General features: G+C 35.3%; 1 protein-coding gene across 2 annotated transcripts in view; it reads left to right on the forward strand.

The window, feature by feature from the left end:
- EPHA4 (EPH receptor A4) overlaps positions 1-23,334 on the forward strand; it is a 163,874-nt gene that overhangs the window by 81,988 nt on the left and 58,552 nt on the right. For both annotated transcript variants that reach the window (XM_081956369.1, XM_081956370.1), the window contains exon 5: positions 4,516-4,854. In XM_081956369.1, the coding sequence (XP_081812495.1) occupies positions 4,516-4,854 (339 nt within the window). The remainder of the gene's footprint in view (positions 1-4,515; positions 4,855-23,334) is intronic.

A 23,334-nucleotide genomic window follows, 5' to 3' on the forward strand; every position in this document is an offset into this window, starting at 1 on the left:
CTTCTTAAAGACTTCCAGTGTTGGGGCATTCACAACTTCTGGAGGCAAGCTGTTCCACTGATTAATTGTTCTCACTGTCAGGAAATTTCTCCTCAGTTCTAAGTTGCTTCTCTCCTTGATTAGTTTCCACCCATTGCTTCTTGTTCTACCCTCAGGTGCTTTGGAGAATAGTTTGACTCCCTCTTCTTTGTGGCAACCTCTGAGATATTGGAATAATGCTATCATGTCTCCCCTAGTCCTTCTTTCTCTTAAGCTAAACATACCCAGTTCCTGCAACCGTTCTTCATATGTTTTAGTCTCCAGTCCCCTAATCATCTTTGTTGCTCTTCTCTGCACTCTTTCTAGAGTCTCCACATCTTTTTTACATCGTGGCGACCAGAACTGAATGCAGTATTCCAAGTGTGGCCTTACCAAGGCATTATAAAGTGGTATTAACACTTCACGTGATCTTGATTCTATCCCTCTGTTGATGCAGCCTAGAACTGTGTTGGCTTTTTTGGCAGCTGCTGCACACTGCTGGCTCATATTTAAATGGTTGTCCACTAGGACTCCAAGATCCCTTTCACAGTTACTACTACTGAGTAAGGTATCACCTATACTGTACCTGTGCATTCCGTTTTTGTTGCCTAAATGTAGAACCTTACTCTTTTCACCATTGAATTTCATTTTATTAGATAGTGCCCAATGTTCAAGTTTGTCAAGATCCTTCTGTATCTTAAGCCTATCTTCTGGAGTGTTGGCTATTCCTGCCAGCTTGGTATCATCTGCAAATTTGATGAGTTCCCCATTTATTCCCTCATCCAAATCATTGATGAAGATGTTGAAGAGTACTGGGCCTAAAACAGAGCCTTGGGGTACTCCACTGGCTGGGGTACTCCACCATCACTTTGGTAATCACTAACCTCAGTAGAAAACTGCCCTGAAAAGGAGATTGCATTCCATATAGAACAACCTTTCCATCTGGTCAAGTTGTAAAATGCTTTAATTGAGGATAGCATCTGATCACACCCAAAGAATTTGCTCAGAATAACTTGCTCAGCAGATTATTCATGAAAATGTAGTCTGGGCAGACACTATTAAAGTCTTAGTCATAGTAATTGCTCAGAGGCCTTTCTAAAGATGTGTCTGTTCGCTGATGTTTTTGAAGAGTGTTATTGTTTTGTTTCTTAAAGGGTAATGTGTGTCAGAAAAGATTTATGTCAACAAAAGGACAGGCTTGTTTGGATTGTCAATTGCAAAAGCCTACTGGGATCTTTATTGCAGATTCTCTCAATAAAGGTGGTGGCTTGACAATATGTGAAGCGGGAAGTATTTCTTTTTTCAGTTAGACCTATTTCCTTCAAAAAGATATTGCACTCATTGGCAATGTGCCACATTTCCTTGTTCCTGTCCTCTGAGAGAGTAGGAGAGAAAGAAATCCCACAGTTGTGCTCTCAAGATTTTTTTATCCCTTTGAGGTTGTCTCTGTGAACAATGCTGCAAGATTTACAAAAGTGGATTTTAAAGATGACTGTGGTTTATCTTATTGCCACAAGGGCACTGCTGTACAGATTTTACTAAAATGAATAGAGCATCCACAACAATACAATTATGTATGTGTGTTTGTATGTGTGCAAATGTATGTATGTATGTATGTATGTATACAATTTATATAGCTGCCCATCTTATGCCAACTCTGGGTGGCTCCCAATTAAGAATTTAAAACGTTTCAGCATTAAAGCAATATAAAATCATATTAAAAATATTAAAATCATAAACATTGAAAACAAACTCCTTGAACCAAGGTAAATGTGTGAGATGTATCCTGTTCCAGCATCCAGGTTTATAACTATGAAAAAGTCAGTGTGTTAATAAAGAGATCAACAAGTGTTTTGGTTTAGTGGACACATTTGGAATTTTAGAGGATCATATTGGTACTTTCACAGAACAATTGCCATGATAGGTGCAGCAGTGGAAGAAAACACCTACTTGCCAAAAGGCAAATGAAACTTTAAGCCTCAGCTACCCATTGTTTTATCTTAAAAAAGTTTCCAGCACCTGTGTCTAGTCCAATGATGGAAAACTAGGTTATGCTTTAGGTTGGTACTCTGTTTCATAGTAAGCTAGTTTTCCATTTTTTTTAAAAAAATTAAATAATACTTTTAAACAATGTTAAGTCAAATGGTCAGCAAGCACCAAAGGAAATAGTGAACACATTTTAGCCTTCAGACCTTATATTGTGTTTGAGATGCAGGATTTAGTGTAATATACATGAGTTGTGATAAGCATCTGACATTTCTTCATTTCTTCTGTTTGGCCAGGAGGGATATTTTGGAATTTTTCTTCTGTTTCTTAAACATATTTTGCTGGCTATGCCAAGAAGAATGTTTGTTACCTTTCTTTTTCCTTGAATTAACACAAAATAGGGTTGAATTTGCTAATTCCCATTCCATTAACTGTACAGAAGTACACAAGCATACTTCAAACCTCAGTTTTGTCTGTTTTCTGCTTGACTGCTTCTCTGTTGTTGCTCCACCCTTATCTGTCCCATCCCATGTGCAAATTATTGATTGGTGTACTTGATTCAGAGCAGCACATTTTCATATATAAAATTGAACTAAGTGCCTTCAAGAGCATCGCAATGAACCTGACTGATACTCTGTTATTAAACCCTAAAGCTGTTGTAATTGATGTAACGGGTACCAATTCTGAAATTGGGAGATAGAAATTATTGAATATAAGCAACGATTTGTTATCTGGCATCTCCGTATTCTATGTAAACTTTAACCTTGCAATCCATCAAGAAATAATTTCTGATGTATACGTCATTTTTTCTCAAGGAGCTCAAGATGTAGTATTTCTGGCAGCTAATATGCCTAAGAATTGAAAGTTGAAGACAATTTACATAATTTCCAATTATAGGAAGAACAATCTTCTTTCATTAATGCGCACATAGATGCACAATAAAATGTTTTTTCACAAACCAAACTATTGCTATCTCATCTATGTTTGTATATCTTTCTCACTTCTACAATATTTTTCTTTAGGCTCTCCATTTAGTTATATACCCGCACACATATTCCCACACAGACTGCTCCCATTTTTTCCATTGACAACATCTTTTCTCATTCATATGTGTGTATCTCGGGTACAGATATCCTTCTACATCTTTCCAAAGGCCAGCTTTATCTATCTAGAGCAGGGGTGTCCAAACTTGGGAACTTTAAGACTTGTGGACTTCAACTCCCAGAATTCCCCAGCCAGCCATAGCTGGCTGGGGAAATCTGGGAGTTGAAGTCCAAAAGTCTTAAAGTTCCCAAGTTTGGACACCCCTGCTCTAGTGCTTTAGTATATTAAATTAGAACCTAGTTATGCATGTCTGTGGTTTGTAGAAAATGCAAGCTTAGATATACAGTACCTATAATATTACACTCTTTGAAGTCATATAGACATTACCTGTGATATATTAAGTCTCCTGATGCTCCTGATTCTCCTACAGCCCCCAACCCTCCCACAAACAACAACAAAAACCCAAAACAAAATCCTAATGAATTAATAAAGAGATGCTAGTTAGGAAGGGGAATAAACATGTGTGGATAGGACATTTGAGTAATAAGTACTTTTTTTTTACTTTTGATGTTCAGTTACTAGTAAAAGCCAAGATTAGGAAGGTAATAAAAACAAGGGCCATGATAAAAGAACAGAAAAAGATTTCATTCAGACATTTGCTCCTCATATTAAGGATATTATGATTTTGCTTTGGGCCTTGGTTCAACAACACACACATTCAGAAATTGGCTGTTGTGTTCTGTTTTCTTCCAGACTAAGAAGTACAATATATACATGTAGGCAGTGATAATCTATTCTTAGGGTTGGTGGGTAGCAGAAAATTGTACGACATCTCATTCTTATACCCCAAATCACTCAAATGAATGACTGATAATGTAGCAGGTGGACTTTTTTCTTTTTCTTTTGGTACTGCATAGCACATGGTATGTTGGACATTTGCTTATACATTTTTCTGTCCGCCAGATATTTACAAATGAAAATACATTTGGAAGTATGGATGTACAGGAGCAGTTTTTATTTTAAGGTAGCTTCTGACTGAAACACAAGGAAGCAAACTGCTAGAATTACTTTTTGCAATGCGTTGTGTTTGAAGCTTTAGTGCAGGTCAGAGAAGTATATCATGAGGCTTCCAGGGTGTACACATTCTGCTGGGTTCTTTGAAAGTCCCTCAATTGTAATTTTTAATATGAGAGAAAGCAGAATTATGAAAACATAGAGACAAGTAACAATTTACTTGAAAATTGTAAAGTATTATAATGAACTGAAATAGTATTTATCCTGAGTGTATCTCTTTTGTGGAGATGAGCACATGGCACAATGTTCAAAGTCCCAATTGCAGCTATTGAGTCCAATGAAGTTACATAATCTTGGGTAGACATTTCTCTAAAGAAGCTTCCTATTTTTTAATTTTTTTTAATTTTTAAACTTTATTTAGGTAATTTTAAAAAGGATGCTTTTCTTTTTCAGGCCCTCCATCTGCTCCTGAAAACTTGATTTCCAATATCAATGAGACATCAGTGAATTTGGAATGGAGTTCCCCCCAGAACAAAGGTGGCCGTGAAGATGTCTCTTACAATGTGGTGTGTAAGAGATGTGGAGCTAGTGATCTGAACCGCTGCCGGTCCTGTGGGAGTGGTGTTCACTTTAGCCCTCAACAGAATGGTTTGAAGTCCACGAGGGTTTCCATTACAGACCTTTTGGCACATACGAATTACACTTTTGAAATCTGGGCAGTGAATGGAGTATCCAAGCAAAATCCAAGCCAAGACCAAGCTGTGTCTGTCACTGTGACCACTAACCAAGCAGGTAAATGTTTTATTCTGTTTTCAATTTTCCACTCATTGGACCTGTCTCTGCAGATTCTCAGTCATGGTTGCCCCAACAGGGATTTTTTCAAGAAGCAACTGGACTTTGGTTTTTGAAGTCATTTTGCTTTTCATCCAAGAGATGCAAAATATCTTTAAGGAAAAACATAGAAAGTCCAGTTCCCTCTTGAAAACGCACCTGTGGGAGTCATTGGAAGTAGTAACAATTTTGGAGGGAAGAGGGCACATTTGAAATGTTAACAGCATATGTTGGATTTTGTCTTGAAATTCTTACCCTAGAAGATTCACCTAATCACCTAATGACTGAAATGTTCCCTCAGTGCAAATTGTCTGCATCTCCCAGTCAGAACAGTTTCTGATTTTTTTCAACTATCACCTAGCAATCTTTTCAACAGACTATAACAAAGAGAAGGGAAATACTTTCTATGATATATTTTAACACAATGCTAAATTGTAAAATACATTCACAGTCATTGTTTTTCTTTGGCAGTATGTACTTGACTGTGTATGCTAATCTATGACAATATGAGGAATCATATGACATAGGAAACATTTCCTTTTACTGAAATGCATCCTATTCTTTCTTAGGCTGAACTCTTCAGCCATAAATTTGCTTCTTTTTATATGGAAGATAACTTCCAAGGAGTAAAGTATACAGATCAATTAGTTTTACTCAAGTCTTGACTTCTAAACATTATGTCCCCTTAAAACTATCACTGAAATTAAATGAATTATTATCATTTTTCTAAAATGTATTATTTTGACCAAAATATAAATATATATGCTAATATAAATAATATAAATATTACTGTCAGTGTAAATATTTATATAATTTTCTTTCATCAACCATATGCAACATTTCAAAAATCAAATTGGCTTCTAAATCAGAAGGTGGCAATCCAACACAAATGAAAATTTGTCAGTAATTAAAGATAAAAGATCTGACCTTTTATTTGGACCAACATTGTAATTATACAATTTTTAATATTAATTAGTTTTAATAAAGCAAACCCCAACCATATTAGTATTTCCTAGGCAATTGCATAGTGTATATGCCTCTAAGTGGGAGCAATCTGATACTTTGATAATAATATTTGTATTTATATTTTTAGGGTTGGAAATATAGAATGATAGGCTGCGGTTGCAAAACATGTTACTGCTAAAATTGGTTTCTGCCACAAGTTGGTTTCATATTTTTTTTCTACCATCTGATAGAAAAATGAAAATTTGGAATTTTACCGCAATGGATTAGAAAAGTCCTTCTCCCTACATTTTCCCTGGAGATTTTGCTTGTTTTTGATTCGTTTTCTATAGTTTTTGACATCTCTTGGTGTTTTCATTGCCAACTGCCCAAAAAGATGTAGCTATTTTAAAGGCATATTTTGCTGCCAAAGCATTCCAATTTGATTCATTTTAGAAAAATAACTTGTTGTTATATTCTGATTAAAAGTAACAGGTAGTGGGCTTATATGAAAAAAATGCATTTTTTCAGTTATTAACTATTGTGCATATATTTGTCACAGGGTTTGTTTCCATTGTAAATGAAAATATAGTACTATAGTTACAAAGATATAGATTGTTAATCATGAATATTTTCTATTTTATTTATCAACTTGATGGAAGTTTAAACACTATACTTGGCCTTACACATTGCTCTTTAATTGGGAAGGGCAAAAAGTATGCTTCAAGAGATTCCTTCTATAATGAACCCTTAGGTTTCCTCCCTTCTGGCCTCAGAGGCATATTGCCTTACGTGATCTTGACCTGACAGAAATATTCCTATTTACACAGTATGTGTGAGTCTGTATGTGTGTTTCAAAATAAAACATTTGCATTTATTTTTTTTTAGTTTCAAGAAGTGCAGGCTTAAATAGCAATAAATAAATACCATTTTGTGCTTAAAGTGAACATATGAATATGTTGCTATTTTTATGATTTGTGTTTCTACATTTATAAATTCTATCTCAATAAGATTGTATCTTTGCTTGAAGTTTGATATTTAAAATGGTAGCTTGCTGTTAATTCAGCTTGATAAGTTTTTATTAAAAATATCTGTGATATTCTGTAGGAACTGATGTTTACATAGTGGATAATTGTGGAAAATAGTTGAAGTTGATTATACTAGTATTTCAATTGCAATTTTCTAACAGTAAACTTACCATCTAAAAGTCAAACAAATGGAATCAGTGATATATGACATGTTGAATGGAATTGCTTCTACTACATACTTTGAGTAGCAAGATTGTATGCTTATGATTTATTAGTTCTGCTTAGATTTTCTAATCTAAATATTTTTAAATTTCTTTCAGTTCTTTAACTTCAGTGGGTTGGTTAAATGTACAATTTTTTGTTCTACCTATGATAGTGATAAACTTTTAAAAGTTTTTTGGTAAGACATTGTAAAACACAATGCAAGAATGTCAAACAATCCCATATGTATTACATTAAAAGATTGGTTTCAATGGGGAATCACAGAAATATTGATTAAGAGGGAAAGTCTATAAATAAATAAATAGACTTTTACCTCACAGCTCTTAGCGAAAGATATTTTAAAATTGCAGCTTTAGTCAAGGAAAGCTCTTTTGAATGAAGATATTCAATTCTGGATGATTCCTCTCACCCCACTTTTTTTTTCTCAATGTGTCTAGTTGTCAGCCTACCTGTTGCAAATCTTTATTTTAGAAAAGTTGAGATTTGTCGATTATTTTCTTATAGTTTTCTTAACTACCTCCCAGTATATACCTGCATAAAAATATCATTCTTATTCTGTAAACATGCATTTTAACATTTGCCTCAATTTTCTGTCATGCCAGATATGATCTATAATGCTGCAGAAGTATAAAATGAACACATATTTCTACCAGCTACATATTTATTTGATTTTACTTCAGTAGCATCAAACTATAGAAAGGTGAAAAATTAGAATATCGTGCAAAAGTTCATTTATTTCAGTAATGCAACTTAAAAGGTGAAGCTAATATATGAGATAGACTCATTACATGCAAAGCAAGACAGTTCAAGCCATGATTTGTCATAATTGTGATGATTATGGCTTACAGCTCATGAAAACCCCAAATCCACAATCTCAGAAAATTAGAATATTACATGCAATCAATAAAACAAGGATTGTACATAGAACAATATCGGATTTCTGAAAAGTATAAGCATGCATAAGTATTCATTACTTGGTTTGGGCCCCTTTTGCAACAATTACCTCAATGGCATGGAAGTTATCAGCCCGTGGCATTGCTGAGGGGTTATGGAAGACCAGGATGCTTCAATAGCAGCCTTCAGCTCTTCTGCATTGTTCGGTCTCATGTCTCTCATCTTTCTGTTGGCAATGCCCCATAGATTCTCTATGGGGTTCAGGTTAGGCAAGTTTGCTGGCCAATAAAGCACAGTAATCCCACGGTCATTGAACCAGGTTTTGGTGCTTTTGGCAGTGTGGGCAGGTGCCAGGTCCTGCTGGAAAATGAAGTCAGCATCCCCATAAAGCTCGTCTGCAGAAAGAAGAATGAAGTGCTACAAAATCTCCTGGTAGACGGCTGTGTTGACCCTGGACTTAATGAAGCACAGTGGACCAACACCAGCAGATGACATGGCTCCCTAAAGCAACACAGACTTTGGAAACTTCACACTGGACTTAAAGCATCTTGCAGTGTGTGCCTCTCCATTCTTCCTCCATGCTCTGGGTCCTTGGTTTGCAAATGAGATGCAAAAGTTGCTCTCATCAGAAAAGAGAACTTTGCAGCACTGAGCAACAGACCAGGTCTGTTTTTCTTTAGTCCAGATAAGACGCTTCTGACGTTGTTTGTTGTTCAGGAGTGGCTTGACAAGAGGAATACGACATTTGAAGCCCATGTTCAGGCTCCATCTGTTTGTGGTGGCTCTTGATTCACTGACTCCAGCCTCAGTCCACTCCTTGTGAAAGTCCCCAACACTTTTGAATGGCCTTTTCCTGACAATCCTATCCATGCTGCGGTCATCCCTGCTGCTTGTGCACCTTTTTCTTCCACACTTTTCCCTTCCACATAACTTTCTATTAATGTGCCTTGATACAGCACTTTGGGAACATCCAACTTCTTTTGCAATTACCTTTTGAGGCTTTTCCTCCTTATGGAGGGTGTCAATGATGGTTTTCTGCACAACTGTCAGGTCAGCAGTCTTTCCCATGATTGTGATTCCTACTGAACCAGACTGAGAGACTATTTAAAGGGTCAGGAACCTTTTGCAGGTGTTATGGCTTAATTAGCTGATTAGAGTGGGACGCTTTGAGCCTAGAATATTGCACCTTTTCACAATATTCTAATTTTCTGAGATTGTTGATTTGGGGTTTTCATGAGCTGTAAGCCATAATCATCACAGTTATGACAAATCATGGCTTGAACTATTGCTTTGTATGTAATGAGTTTATCTCATATATTAGTTTTACCTTTTAAGTTGCATTACTGGAATAAATATATATATATGAGAATATCATTTGCATTGCATCACCCCGCTCATCTCACCCAGAAATGAACAAAAGGTTGTATGTGTTTTGCAATTCTTATATGAGCTGTACAGTATATAAATCAAATGAAGATCTATGACGAGATGAGTTGTGCCATGAGACTGTGCTACTTTCAGTGGCAATGATGGAAATTGCACTAGCATCAAAGGCATCAGATAGCCTTTAATTTGAATTCAAGTACTAAAGAAAAATCTTTCAAGCCAACTACAGTATGCTAAGGATGTTTACCTTTCTATTAACCATCTTCTTTATTTCTAACTGTTTCATAAACACATATCTACATATATATTCCTCTCTCGTTCTGTCAGTGAAATGCAGGTGAACAATTTAAATAAGTAGCTGTTAAATCACATACAATTTTTGTGCTAAAAATAAAATATAGTTTTCTATGTTGTGAAAAATAATTGAGAATACGTAACTGCTACCTGAGCCTTTTTAATGAAATATCTGCTTATTTAAATTAGTGTATAATTTCTTTCTTCCCAACCTGTTTCCGTCAATGATTTCTATGTTTTATCCATTTATTATCTAAATGAAGTAGATATGTTTTTTTTTTAAAGTAAGATATAATGTTTAAATGTCAATAACCTGATGTTTTATTTATTCATTAGGAGACCCAGTGCATGCTTGTTTCTCTTGGCTTTCTTGAGTGAATGTTTGATTTAGCATGTGTTGGGAATTCAGCAACAGGAAATTAAGTCGACTAATGAATATTATGTAGATTTCTCAATGTTGGAAAAGCCAAGGTCATTCTTATTTTTGGTGGGACTTAACTGTAAAGACTAAAGCTAAGTCCTTTGGGAATTCTATTTCCTGTACTTGTGAGCTTCCATCTGCCAGTTGCTTTTGTCTTGCTTGATAAGAATGTACTGTAACTGGATGGTGTCTTGTTCCAAGAACAAAAAAGCAAAAAAGATGTATCAATGGAAATTTTTAAATATGATACTTTGAAACAAAATAAAAATCCAGGAAATCTGACTTTGCTTTATTTATGCAGTGCATTGCATACTTCATTCACATACATGATATGCATGCAGTGACATGATTTTTAAACCATTGTTAGAGAATAAACCAGAAAGGATGAGGTCACATGTTGCACTAATCCATAAGTATTTTTTTCACAAACTACAGTGAATGGGTTCACTGATACCATGCCAAAACCAAACAACACATTATGACTTAATGTAATGTGTGAATCCAAGCTGTGTCTTTAATACAATAATCCTTTCTCCTTGTGTCATTCTTACTTGATTTGGAAAGTGAAGAAATTAGAGTGAACAATGTTATAAATTCCTGGGATGTTAGAATTCTTTCAGTTCATGACTGTCTCTTGGAAATTCCAGGTTGTTTAGCCTCTTCAATCTGGCTGATTAAAATTATGGGGATGGGAGAGATGAAGTTTTGAAAAGTCAGAGAAATATTTAAAGCCAGACACCCCCAAAGGACTGATGATATGAAATCTTATTGTAATAAAGACATTGTTCTGCTTACCAACGAGATCCATTAAATGAGAGTATAGTATTTTCTATAGCAGATGGTGGTGAAATTTGAGGAAGTGTTAATTCTCTTCTTCCTTCTATTGCTGGAAGATGAGGTTAACTTGGAAGAAAATTCAGGGATTCCTTTTAGGGTCAAAGGCTTGGGGTATTATTATTATTACATAGACAACAATTTGAAACCACAGCTACCAATTTTTTAGTTGGTATTGGTATTCATACATATTGACTTCTTTCCAAGGACATTGTATTTTGCAATGTATCATTGTAGTATATGTGCTGATGAAAGCAGTGTGGCCTTTTGTAACTGACAGATAGAAATTTTGTCAATGTGCAGATTTTCTAAGTGCTATCCCGGATGTTTTAGTATTGCACGCCATTAGATTGCATAGCTGTTTTTTGTAATCATCTTTCAGTTTTGATTTTCAGATTTTGATATTTATGATCTCCAATACTTTATATTCTATTCCATCATCTTCTGGTATTGCCACAACAATTATGCACACTCTCCTTTTTTTATCCACAGTTTAATCTGATGTATTATGACCAAGAATTTTATCAGTTTGCATTTGGAAATTCCAAATGCAAACTGTACTGTGTGTACCATAAAATTTTTTATTACTGGTACATGATATTTTTACAAATATTTTAGTGAATAATTACAATATTTATTGGAAGTATCCCTACTTTGTTGGTTCTATTTTATAATAATAGGCCATAATGGTGTGATTTACAGTATGCTTTGTCTTATCTGTGGTTGCTGTTGTTTTCCAGTAAATCCACAGGGTTAGGCTCTGGTTTTTTAGCCATAGTTCCTGAATAGTCACTTGTTCATAGATGACCAGGAGTGCTAACATCTGACACGGTCCTTATTGACCTGTATGACAACTAATTCAGTATAGATTTCCCCCCCTGAATATATAATGTGGTTAAAATTGAAGTTATATCTGTGACTTGAAACCTACTATAGCCTCCAGTATTACAAGTTCTGCATAACAAACACACAGCAACTATTCAACTATAGTTTATTTTACAGTTTAACTTTTCTTTCATGTCTTTAGGATCTATAATTATCTATGCAGCATTTTAAAAAGCAAATAAAAATGATTAATATTGGGAAGATAAAAATTGTAAAAGGTTCAGAGAATAGAATAGCCATAGCCTTGAATTTCTTAAATGCTACTGAACCAAATGGTTAACTAAAATTTGTCTATTGATGGGCTTGGGTAAAAATCTCTGAAAGATAAATAGTGCTGATAACTGAAAATTCTTTCCATGGTCATTTAATTATGTCCTTGAAAATGTGTAATGTGGCAGGAAATATGTGCTCTTTTCCTTCCCTTTGGCATCCAGCTTTATTCATGTGCAATGGACGTGCTACTCGGAATGTACATACATGCATCCAACACAAAACAAAACAAAAACCGGGAAATCTATTATTGGGAGGGGTTAAATTTATTATTTTAAAGCGATTAGAATTTTACTGAGAAAAATAATATAAACAACTGCCTGCTTCTTGGCAAAGCACTTGTACCACCCATTTCCATGAATTTGTATTCAGAAGGAGATTAAAATATAAATCAGCAAGCAGAGAAAAGCTTTTTACCACCTTCAGTAAATCAACAACTTTAGAGGTCAATGAACAACTTTGGGCAAGTGAAACTACTTTGCAGTAGAAAGAGATTATTACAATATTTAAATACAGATTTTGTCCTGCTATAATATAGTCTTGACAGTTTTCTGTGGGAAATGGAAGTTCAATTATTGCTAATATTATTTTACAAACAGGTGTTGTATCTATTCATTATTGAAAAAAGGCCAGATGGTTAAAGACCAAATATTTTAAAACTTTTTAAGAAATCCATAACATCCTTCTCTGTAATTGTTTGACTCAGTCCATTGTATGTTTTGAACTCCTCTCTCTCTCTTCTTGTCCATTATAATTCCATGAGGGGTACACACGGTCAAACATTTTGTTTTTATGTAGGTTTTATTAAGTTTAAACAAGAATATAAAAACTAACTCCAACTAATACATAATAAGAAAACAGAAAAGAAATAGGAAAAAAAGCTTCCAATTTCTATTGCAGATATATAAGTATGATTACAAAATTTTCTATTACTCTATGATTACTAAAAAGCTCACTTTTTATTTTATCCATTTTTTTTATAATCATCGAAATCACTACTCATAAATGCAAATGTTTCATGAAAAAATCTATAAGGAGTTTCAAGTCAGATGCAACTGGAGATAATGACTTTGTTAAATCAAGGAAGTCTATTTAGCCATGTCTGCAAGTTTCAACATTTTCACAACCATTCTTCTAGTGTGGGTAGAGTTGAACATTTTTACTTTTGAGTAAATGTTTGTGATATAAACTTTTGTGATATAAACTGTGATATAAAAACAAAGTTATTACCTATCTGTTTATTAATTCCAAAAGAAAAATCCCTGGTTTAATTGTATGTTAGTCTTTAAGGTCTTTTTAAATTAGCATTTTCATTTTTATCCAAATTTTTACTGACCCATATACTGTAGATAGGCATACGGCGGTTCATTTAGTGATGGTTTAGAGTTACAACAGCCTTGGGAAGAGTGACCTATGACCTGCACTCATAGTTACAATTGTTCCACTACCTCCATGGTCAACTGATCAAATTTTAGGTGCATTTAGGACTGGTTGCCACATCCTGCATTCAGGTTTTCATGGTTTGCAACCTATTTAGCTGATTTCCAGTAAAAATGCCCATTGGAAAAAACGGATTCACTTAAGCATGATGTGATTCAGTTAATGACAAAAGTAATTCACTTCATGGCCACCACAAAATTGTTTTAAAATTGGGTCTGACTTGACTTAGGCCTTCTGTGACTTAATGATAGAAATTCCAGACCTAATTATGTCATAAGTCAAGTACTACTTGCAGATACATGATAAAGAGTCCCTTAAAGTCTTTGTAGACAATTTCACTGATGACAAATACCAATATGTTTATAAAATTTCTCTTTAAGGTACAAGAACATAATGTAAACTTCAGTCCTTTCAACCACAAATTTTCTTACTGATTCATTTGTATATTGTAGCCAAAGTTTTAGTCCATTTTGCCATACATTCTTTCACTTGTTCTTCTTCTATTTCAACAAAATTGTATACATTTTAGCAATAACATGTTCATCATTTGTACATCGCTCTATTTGAAACACAATATTGCATTGTTCAAAACCATTTTTAAAAAATCTATCTTAAGTCTTTCTGATAATTTTATCAAGACAACCATTGACAAGTATGTTATTCTGTTACTTAATCTTTTCTTTTCAAGCAGCTTGAAACATTGTAGTACATTACGGTACATTAACCATTTACATTTCTCATCTATGAAATGTTTCTTGTTCAGAAAGCCACAAAATATTTTCTAAAAAGAACCTACGTACAGTATATTTAATCTATAGAGACATATTCTTAGTTTCTTAACAGCAATTATACCTTGTTTTTTCCCCTCTATATCCACATATTCGTAGAGGCCACCATCTTTTCCAGCCAACTCCCCCGACTGAGTGAAATTAATTGTTATCTCCTGAGCATAGCCTGAAAGACACCAGGGTCCAGTCTGCAGTTGAGTAACAATAAAAGGATTCAGAGAACTTTTATCAAAGCTTCTATTAAACTCCTGCTGGTGTCCTCAAATGGGTTTTTTTTCCAAGCGGCAGAACACAAAAGCTATGCTACACAACTGTCCCTGTGTGTCCATTCAGAGATTTTAAATCTACAGAGTTACTAATTAAAATGCCATGCAGTGTGGTACAAATAAATATACCCTGTTTCTAAGTCCTTGCATTGCTCTACTGAGTCACGATTCAAGGAGCAGGGAAGGAAGCTGACCTGATTATACCCATAGATAAGAATGTTAGTCTAGCCTTCTCTTTTCTATAATGAATGGTTAAAGATTAGCTGTAGATCAAATGGGTGGGTGGCAGAAACTGCACTTGGGCTTGTAGACTTTAGGGGCTGATGGGACCAACAACTTATTTCTTTCAGAATCTGTCAGTCATAAGGAATATAGGTGTTGCTCTTTCCCTTCCAATGCAAACTTTATTGTACAGCACAGTAAATGATGAGTGGGTGTTTGGAGAATCAGTAAAATTACCACTTTTTGCAGAGCTAAATCTCTCAAATAGAGCTGTAACATCTGCATACCCTGCACACATCATAATCTTTCTAGTAAATAATTGAGTCACTGAGGTGATGAAAACTTCAGTAATTGTTGTCAGTGCTTCTCATTTTTAAAAGGCTGCAACTCATACATTAACCATAACTGCCATTTTCCTGGGTTCGGCTTCTAACTATTCTTTCTGACAGAACTTCTGATCTTCCAGGCACATCCCAAATTTCAAGTTTGATCTATAATAGGAAGCACCATCCAGAACCAAGGTGATGCCATTATAGAATAGATGGATTTTGAATCAACAACCACTGGTTTCCCATTTTATCATTAGTGGCAACTTCCAAACTTAATTCAGAGTCCTAGTTATTACTTTTAGAGTTCTTTAAGCCATGGCATCAGTGTAATAAAGCATAAATAAACTCATTCCATTCAATTTGATCATCTTGTGAAGATCTGCTGAAAGTTCCCCATTCCCTCTTAGGTTTAAAGTACTTGGATGAGGCAGTAGGCCTTAAATTATATTTTTATACATCAATGCATTTATTTATATAAAAAAATATTTTCTTGTAATAAGGCTGCTCTTTGCTGTTTTTGTTTTGTTTTTATTTTTGTCTGCTACATCTAGAATTATGTGATTGGTTAACAAATGGAATTAATATAAATATGTGTTCAGTTAATATAATATAAATGAAGTTACTATATTTAGTATAAATAAATATGTAGACTCTCTTTTTTTCTTGCCCAATTCCTTGCAGACTTTAGACCTTGGGTCAAGATAAGATGGGGTCTTATTTTCTTTTGACCCCCAAAATAAGCGATAGCGATAATTAGGGTTTGCAAGAGTGGCATCTGCCAGCATGTGGGGCATGTTTCCTCTCTCTCCCCAGAAATGGTGGGGATTGGCTATGCATGCAATATTTTAGGGGAGGCCTTATTTTTGGGGAAGGGCTTATTTTAGTGCATGTGTTCAAAAGCCAGATTGGGCTTATTATCCAGGGAGGTCAGGATATATCCTTTGGTCCAGGGTGGAGATATACAGCTGGATATCAGCAGTGTAACTCATTCCATGTCAGAGAGGATCTTTCCTAATGTTTCTTAATATTAGTATTAAGTAAACAAAGTAACTCTTAGTAAACAAAGATTTCTTACCTAGATCTTTAAAAAAAGAACAGAGATTCAAACCTTGATACAAACTTATATTGCAAGGCCTGAGGACTTGACTTGTCCTAACCTGCACAAGTGATAGGGATTGTCTGCTGAAGAAAAAGCATAGCCAACATAAAATAATGCTTCCTGGTGCTCACATATAAGTGATCCAGATTTAAGCTGTAGTTGATGTATTCTTGAAGGTCACTGAATGATCTAGTAGGGACGATCACCCTTACACTGGCTCCTACCATAGGTTGCCCACAAGACTGATCAGTGTAGCTTCAGTCCCATCTCCAAGCCTGTACCCTGACTAAAAAGGACCAAGACGATCTGCTGCTTCCAGAACTCTTTGTAACTAAATAAAATGTCTTTCTTTGTTTAGCTAATTTATATAACATTCCCAGGGCTCAGGAATTTTTAAAAATATAATGCAAACAATGAGGTATATTCAGCTAATTAAAATCAATATCATAACATTCTAAAGTATGTATTTAAACAAATAATTTCAGAATTCTGTAAAATAAGAGTAGTGATAGATGCAAAGATGTTATTTTAAAACTTGTGCAGCTAAATATATCTCCCAATTCAGCAAGTAACTATGTTTATATGACATGCTAGCAGCAGAGCTTGAAGTCCGTTTGTCATGCCTTATAGAGTAAATTACACCTTAATCTATGATGTATGTTTTTCCTGTGATGGTTGCAGTGTTCTGCTCTAGTAGGAGATGGTTGGCCAATGGTCTCTAATAATATGTTCTTGATTGTATGGAATATTGAATCAAATTCAGCTAAATGCTTCTTTTAGAATTTCTAGAAAAGGAAAGATCAGATCAAAGAAGAGGCGCCTACATCATGATTAGCCTTAATCATAGCTAAAAGGCACACACACACACACACACACATACACATACACACCCTTTAACTGATACTTACAGATTTATACTGAAAGCTCTCTCTCTCTCTCTCTCTCTCTCTCTCTCTCTCTCTCTCTCTCTCTCTCTCTCTCTCTCTCTCTCTCTCTCTCTCTGTATGTTAGTGAACCAATTTGGTGTAGTAGTTAAAGCATCAGGCTAGACACTGAGCGACTATGAATTCTGGTCCTGCCTTAGGCAAAAAGCCAGCTGGATGACTTTGGGCCAGGTATTTTCACTCAGCGCTAAGAAGGTAATAAAGGTAATGGCAAACCACTTCTGAAAAATGTCTATGGAGATTCTCTTTAATCCAGGTCATGGTTATCCCAAAGATGCTTTTTCAAGAGGCAATTGGACTTTCTAGTTTTTTTTGAAGATGTTTCGCTTCTCCAAAAAGCTTCTTCAGCTCTGACTGTATGGTGATGAATGGAAGGGTTTATATTCCTTGCAAACAGCAGTCATTTCCTGAGGCCACCTCAGGATAAATGTGTGTGGAGCCTTCTTGAAACTACTGAAAGGACTATGTTCTGGAGCCATGGTTTCTGCAGGAAGTTTTCTGCCCTGTGTCTCTTCACTGTTGAACACAGGCACACACTGTTGGAGATGAATCTGTGTTGTCTGCATCTCAAACTAAAGTGCAAATGGTTCTTGTAGTCTGCAATTTTTGGGAGAAATCCATTCATAACACCCATACCATTTGAAGAGTATTCTTCCCAAAGTTCATTACTAAATGTCTATGGAGATTCTCAGTCATCCAGGTCATGGTCATCCTATAGGTAATTTTTCAAGAGGCAACTGGACTTTCTAGTTTTCTTTGAAGACATTTAGCTTCTTATCGAAGAAGAATCTCATTTCATTTCCGATCTGACTGGATGGTGGTGTATATAGAGGCTAGATTTTTTAGAAATGTCCCAAAGGTGCTTTTTAAAGTGGCTTCTCCACCTTCCTCTCCTTCCTTTCTGTTCCTCCCTTCCTTTCCTACTTCATCCCTCCCACCCTCCCACCCTTCTTCCTCCTCCTTTCCCTTCTTCCTTCTTCCTCCCTCCCTAGTCCTTCCTTTTATCCCTTCTTTCTCTCTTCTGTTCTCCCTTTCTTTCCTTTTTCCCTTCCCTGAAGGCAATTAACGGACTACTGCTGCATGGAGGAGGAATTAAGGGAGTATGTGAGTGAGGGAGTATGTGAGAGACTTGCGCACTGCAATTGCAGAGGATGCTGTAGAAGGCGCATCATTTCTCCATTGAGTTTTTCCTGCAAGCTTCCCACCAGCAAAAACTTTGCTGGTGGGAAGGTTGCAAGGTACATCAACAATATCAGTTCCTTTCAGGTTCACCATTGACTTGTGGGGAGTTGTCAGGAAATCTTGAAAATAATGATCACATGACTAGGGCTCTTCAGGACGAGGAAGTGGCAGTGCTGAACATCAGTAGTACAGGAGCACTGAAGCAGCAAAAAATTCCCCAAATTTCATTCCTTCAGGAGTAATGCATCTCAGCCTTCTGTACATTAGGCCATTTGAGGTGCTTTTGTTGAAAACATTTTGTCCTGTGATGCAGTATTTTGCCCAATTGAAGGTTTCAGACATGAGAGTTTTGGTATTTTGTTTGTATGTGTGCACATACATACATACCCTGTATATGCATTGGGATAAGAGAACATTATTTTCTACTGAAAACGGTAATGTTACTGAAATTTGTATTTCCATTTATTTCAGTGGATCTAGGTTGAAATTAACTTTTTGTGGATTGCAGCATTCCTGCATATTACAATAATCACTTTGCAGTTGGTTGTAATTTCTTGTATTTACACATTGTGGCTGAGGTGGAAGATTTTTTTCATTTCTGGCTCAGCAGTGAAAATGGATAGCCACATTTCAAAGCCCTTGTATTTCAAGATGCCAAAGGAGCACATAGAAACATTTGTGCATTCTGAATTGCCTCTCATTCTCATCAGTTAGAATAATCGGGAGTGAGTAAGGAGAATCTTTTGTTAGTTAACATGCACAATGAATTATCTGCAATATTTTCAGCATTAAGAATGCCTTTTGTTTTTTGCTGCAATGCTGTGTTAAAAGTTTGAAAGACTGCAATTATGCAAACAGCATGGAAGGGAGAAGTCGTCTTAAGAATGAAATGGGCTCAAAGTAGGAGACATGTGATTTTCCCTTCAGCCAGAAGGCATTTGTTAAGAGTGATGAGTAGCAAATGCAGTAAACTGCAAAGCTCCACAGGGTAGGCATTGTCTCACATGTTTTGAGTCAAATACAAGCTGATCTTTACCTAGTGCTATAAATTGCTCACTTACTTTGCTTCTTTCACATGTCACCAGCTTCCTCTAAGCATTGCAAAAAATAAATAAAAAATTTGTGGACATTTCTGTTACAAAACAGAATGATGCCAGCCTTGTAAATCAAAACAACTCTAAAAGGCACATAAACATGTAGCTGGTATATTTTATTGTAAGATGAACAAAGCCCTTTAAAACTTTTTAGCGTTTGGAAACAACTATATTTTTTTCAAGGGAGCTGTTAATACCATGTTTAAAAACTCAATATATCTTTTATGGGACATTTTCCTTGGTTTTTTTTTTCTGAGTATCTTTTTAATTCTTGGTCCATTTGAGATTAATTTTCTTTCTTCTAAAAACTAGGTCAAATCTTATGATTAATTCATACTGTTTATCACCATAGCTAGTATCAATATGTAGCATTTTTTGATAGCTCAAAAGGACTTGAAAGAATCTTACTATTCTGTCTTCTGATCAGGGCCAGATTTAGATGAAAACCGGCCCTAGGCTATTCCACTTATGGGGTCCTTTCACCTCCCATTTTTAAGTTTGTAAATTACATGAGAGATAATAAAATACATCATTACTGTGATATATATCAATATATTAAATGAAACATGTTGTAATTGGTACTAACCTTTATAAAAAATGTGGCACGGATAATAAATAAAAATAAAAGGCCCCTCTTGATCTTGAGGCCCTAGGCTGAAGCCTAGTTAGCCTATAGGAAAATCCGGCCCTGCTTCTGACATATTCTGTGCCCCTGAATCTGCCTTCTTATTTATACTGGACCCAGGGGTGGGTTCTAACCAGCTTTACTTCCGGTTCACTCATGTGAGTGTGCACTTTGCATGCGTTGGATGCATGCTGCGCCTGCATGCGCAGTTCAATTTAAATTATTGTGGCTGGATAAAAGCTGAAAGGATATGCAGCTACTAATGTATCCAAAAACAAAAAAAAGATATATTGATGCTGCAAAGGTAATACGCATAGAATTGGCTTAGGAGATGTCAGAACCATGAATGAAGGCAAACTTGATATTGTCCAAACTAAAATATTAAGATTAAACATTTACATTCTGGAAATTACTAGACTTTTAAAAGACCTTCAGATCTTACAACTGCAGACAAGCAAATCATAGAAGAAATTCAGAATCCTTATTAATAAAAGTATGTCACAGATAAAACCTCATAAATGACAAAATGATGCTAATATGAATTCAATACAAGTTTATCATTATGATGATGATGATCCAGGCCTATGCTACATCCACAGATGCAGAGGAAATTGAATTGGAACATTTCCACAATGATTTGCAATATCTTGTTGACACCATACCAAAAAAGATGTCATACAAATTATGGAAAGCTGTAATGCTAAACTTGGAAGTAGTGTCTGCAAATACCCTCAGTGTATATAATGAAACAGGCAACAGACTGATACAAATATGCCAAGAAAAATCAGTCTACTTATAAACAGTCTACTTAAGTTGAACAACTGAAGAAGCTGACCAAAACCATTCTAACCTTCTTCCTATCTAGTTCAAGATTTGTTTTACCCCCCATTTAATTGTGTTCAATCCTTGCAGATGGCCTGGACAAGTCCCTGCAGTTTCCTTGGCAAGGTTTTTCAGAAGTGGTTTGCCATTGCCACTTTCCCAGGGCAGAGAGTGAGTGCACCCCAAAGGTCACACAACCAGATTTGTGCCTAAGATGGGACTAGAATTCATGGTCACAGTTTTACCCTCATGCCTTAATCACTACACCAAAACTGGTGCTGGATTAAGTAAACTTGTAAGAATAACTAATATTAACAAAACAGAAAGGACTTATTTTATTCAAGAATGCAGATTTCACAGCAACATTATTTGTTTTTATTTATATTCCACTTCTAACATGAAATTCAAATAAGTTTTTTTTTAAATGATCTGTCCTCAGTCTTTGACTGGACTCCTCCCTGCTTAATTTCAGAAATTATAACATCAGTTCCTTCAGCAACAAAAACATAGATAGGGAACTGATAAGATATAAAAGTGTACAGACACAAACAAAACATATCTTTTGAAACAGAGGCCATGTTTGCATAAATATATAAATTCCTTTACCTCACAAAGAAAACTGTTAATATGAAAATTTAGGAATTTCTAATGCATAAAGTCTCTGTGCTAGGAATAGGATTATTGTCAAACATACTTGCTTCAGTCTGACATATATGGAAGATTATTTTGCACAATGAAAAGTCTTTGTAACCATCATGTATAGAGACTATATGCATTTGACATAATTAAATAAGACGTTGTCTGTCTTACTTGGGCTGCTTTTTGTCTGATTTTAAAGAATCACATATTCTACAAGTTTTCCTGTGTTCAGAAAGATGGATTCTGAAAGGTCACTAGCTACTGACCTTTTTTTAAAAAAATGTTTCATTATTACCGAGCTTTCTTTTTTTTTCTCCTCATTCCTTTCACCATTAGGGCCTTCTGAATGGTTTGAATCTGGCTTATGAAGGTGCATTTTCTATAATTTTAAATTATGAACAATTGCAATTGAATATTATGCATTTTGCATTGTTTTTGTTGTTGTTGTTGGATTTTATAGTGCTTTAGGCATGTAACAGAAAATATTAGATATTTGAATTCTAGGTCAATGAACCTTCCATATCCCTCTTCATGGCTTGATGATCAGCCTTGAGCAATGAAATGCTTGTGTTAAGCTGATGATTAAATCAGAACCCTTATTCAACCATTCTCAGAAAAATGAGAAACAGATATTCAAAACAGCTCAATCCCAAGAAACAGGGCAAAATTTATTTCTGGATGATGTCAACCCTCATGACAAAGAGGTGAGGTAACACAAAATTTGGTTTTCAGATTTATCTGTTCCTAAATACATTATCAGAAGGCTACAGACAATTATTCACACAACGCAGAACAAGAAGAGAGAACCTGTATTTTCCCAGAGGTGATGGAATTATAATAACAATTATGCCTATCTTGGCTAAATGAGAATTGTTCAACAAAGCCTAAGGTGATGATATTTCCTCACCATTGGGGTAGACATATCAAACAGTAAACTTGTAGGTGCTCAGTGCACAGCTTTCAGTTTTCTGAGATCATTTCTGCAGTTTGAATCAGACACAGCAAGCAGCTTATAAAATGTATTGTGGCTTGTGTTGTGGGCCATTCCATAATTCACTTTACTTCCTTCACAAACAATTTTTTTTATCATAGTCCTATATACTGGATAATATATGCATATGCAAATTTTGGCTCTTTGTTTTCAACCTCATGTTTTTATATCCGTTTTTTTTTTAATTATACAAGGATAGTTAAAAATTAGTTTCTCTTCTATTCCATCCAAGCTGTATCAACAGGCTGCATTATACTCACAGAGAGTGTCTAATCTTTGTCTCCTAGGTCTTGGCAGCAGATCCATCTGGGGGAAATGCAGTTTAATGGTCTGCAGAGCTAATAAAATTTTAAAAATTCAGCAGTCATTCAATTTAACTGTAAATTGGAGGTGTGGACCTGCTTCAGCCGTTCTCTGTGTTTAATGGAGATAGAATAATATATGACTCCAAATTTGGATAGCCTGAAAGCAACACTGGCTTAAAAGCAAGAGCTGACATGTTCATTGGGCATACAACATTTTCTGATATTTAAAAGACTAATAGAATAGACTTTACTTTAAATCGAAGCAGTGAGATTGCCATTGACAGTGGTATTATATCCTCATCGTCCACAGTGCATTGTAATCTTTGGCATCAGTCGTACTATTTGTGCCCAGGCAAGGAATAAATTTCAAGGAGGAAAACAAAAAGACAAATTATATTAGTGTGGGCATATTGCATTTTTTGAGACGATTAAATTCTCAATTTTTTGAATTTTGACAAAACAGCCATTTCATTTCATATTTTGCATTTGATATATTATCATTGATTTTTAAAAAATGTA

Source organism: Natrix helvetica, assembly GCF_964273705.1.
Source record: "Natrix helvetica genome assembly, chromosome: 5".
NCBI lineage: Eukaryota > Metazoa > Chordata > Lepidosauria > Squamata > Natricidae > Natrix > Natrix helvetica.